The following is a 2,390-nucleotide window of genomic DNA, read 5'->3' on the forward strand; positions in this document are numbered from 1 at the left end:
GCATTTGTCATCCGTGTCGGTTGCCGTTAATCAGTAGTTCAGTTCATAATGTTTTTTGCTTACTGCCTTTCCTTACTTTGACGTCGTTTCTTCATACCAATTATCGTTTAATGGAGTTTTAAGTTCGTTATTATGCATGGTTTGGGGTTCCTGTTAGGTTTTTTATTTTTATTTTTTAAATAAAAAATTTAGAGTCTGAACATTTATCCTTTATTCTTGATATATCTTTTTGTTAATGTAATTATTTGACTAAAAAGATTATAAATAAAAAGTAAAAATCATGATCATACAATTTCAATGGATATTTGTCAAGAATCAGATTACTCTTTCTTTTTTTTTTTTTACACTCCTGTTATGGTTTTTGCTTTCCCGTTAATGTCGTTTAGTGGTTAATGACGTTTTAGAAGTCGTTTTTTACCCTTTTAAAACGAAAAGAACACACACACACACACACACACACACAGAGAGACACAGATGAAAAGCGTAATTAAAAATAAGAGCCGAAACAGATGAAGAAATGCCAGTATTGGAGGATCAAAAGCACACTCATTATCAATCAAAAGGTTATGGGCTCACCGCAAAAGTACAAAGGCTGGAATTCAACCATTCCGCCCCAATTCTTGAGAAGAATCAATATCCTATACAAAAAAGAAAATAATGGAATTTTAACCAGATGAGAAAAACATCTTCACTCAATCATTTATTGCTTCTTTTTCCCCCCCTTCTTTTCCAGGAGAAAGGATGATTGTGGTCCGTTTAGGCGAGAACAAAAAGGCAGGGAAGATGTCAGTAACGAGAAATTTTCCCCGTCGGGTTTCATTCAAGGAAGCGTAAGTCTGACTTCTTTCCTATCTGGACCATATACCTGCGATTAATAATCAGAAACATTCAATCAGTTAAATGGTAAAAAATATTCTTGCTAATCAAGAAAGGACACAAGGTGCGAATTCAATAGCTTGTTTAAGGGGGGCAAGGCAGGGGATATTATCCTCCGAGTGAAAATATTACCTCAAGTCCAGAATCTTTGACATAAATATTTGAGAAGAGTTCAGGCGGATCTGGCATTGGACTTTCCTGAAAAACAATAAAAACAACAGCATTAAAATCATAACCCTAAAGAACATCCAATAAAGACCTGTAATCTATGCTAGAGGAAGATAAGCAAGACTGCCTGTAAAAAAGGTACAGGTATATAACTGGAAAAAAAAAAAAAAAAAAAATCAAATGGTGAAATGAAACAGGAGTCTTACCTTGGCCTTAGCAATGGCTTCATCCACTTCTTTTCTTATTTCCTTCTCAGTATCCTTCAAGTAAAGCAAACAATTATCAGCACTTTCATATGGTTTTAAGAATCAACTTAAATATTTCAAGCATTATTACAAAGAAGGTCTTCTTTGGGCATACAATGCTAAGATCAAGCCCCACAGCAGCAAGGTTGAAGAGAATTAATAATCAAAATTTGTTCCTGATTATGGAATTCCTTAAATATTAAATTGGATATCAGATTCACAAAGAAAATTCACACAGAACATTATTGTAATGCAAGTCCATGAAAGTGGAAACACTGTAGTATGAAAGATACCTTGAGCTCTTTTTCAGTAGCAATATCATGAGCCAATATCAGCTTTCTTATTCTCTCAATTGGATCACGCTCCTAGAAACATCACCAAGAAAAACTATTAATGATAAGCTCTAGCCAGAATACAAGATTACTTTCCTGCATATAAATATAGGGCTATCATCGAAATACCTGTCTCACACCAGAGATCTCATCACGCGTACGATACGTGCTTCCAGGATCAGACATGGAGTGACCATGGTACCTATAGGTGTCCATTTCAAGGATCTGAAAAACAAAGTTACAAAGATGGGTCAAATAACTACTTCCATGTGGAATGATAACACAACGTCAGATTGATATAAAACGAAATAATAGTATGAAGACAAGATTACGTTTTACCGCACAAAGCATGACCCTTGATATAATAGAAAGGAAATCAGTGAAACATAACCTAATCTAGCATGCCCTTTTTCGACAGGAAAAAAAGGCACGTAGGAAAAAGGGCACGTGCGTGGTAAACTCAAACTTCTGTAGAGATACTATATAGAAAAGAAGGTATGTTCAGAAAGGTACAAAGGCCAGTACCCCAAGATTCATCCACCAAAAATAAGGTTTTAATTCCAAGGAAAAAAACACTCATCAACTCTTTTGCCCTTTAAAAAGTAAAGGTACCTAACATGCACTAGGAGACCAGTAATGTAATTCTATCATTAGAGGAAAAAACTTGGATCTCAAAAATCACCAAATTCCCATTGTCCAGTTCAATGTTTGGATTAAACAACTGACATCCTTCTATTGATACCTAACTAAAGCATGGCGTTTCTTTTCC

The 2,390-nt window shown here is 35.0% G+C and overlaps 1 protein-coding gene across 1 annotated transcript; it reads right to left on the reverse strand.

The window, feature by feature from the left end:
* Positions 1-526: 526 nt before the first annotated feature.
* LOC21410457 (pyruvate dehydrogenase E1 component subunit alpha, mitochondrial) lies at positions 527-1,840 on the reverse strand. Its single transcript, XM_024168263.1, has 5 exons — positions 1,751-1,840; positions 1,583-1,654; positions 1,251-1,304; positions 1,009-1,074; positions 527-865 (listed from the first exon to the last, which is right to left on the reverse strand). The coding sequence occupies exons 1-5, from the start codon at positions 1,835-1,837 to the stop codon at positions 821-823; spliced, it is 324 nt and encodes a 107-aa protein (XP_024024031.1). The 5' UTR covers positions 1,838-1,840; the 3' UTR covers positions 527-820.
* Between the last annotated feature and the right edge of the window lie 550 nt (positions 1,841-2,390).

Source organism: Morus notabilis, unplaced genomic scaffold (assembly GCF_000414095.1).
Source record: "Morus notabilis unplaced genomic scaffold, ASM41409v2 Scaffold99, whole genome shotgun sequence".
In the NCBI taxonomy this organism is placed as follows: Eukaryota; Viridiplantae; Streptophyta; class Magnoliopsida; order Rosales; family Moraceae; genus Morus; species Morus notabilis.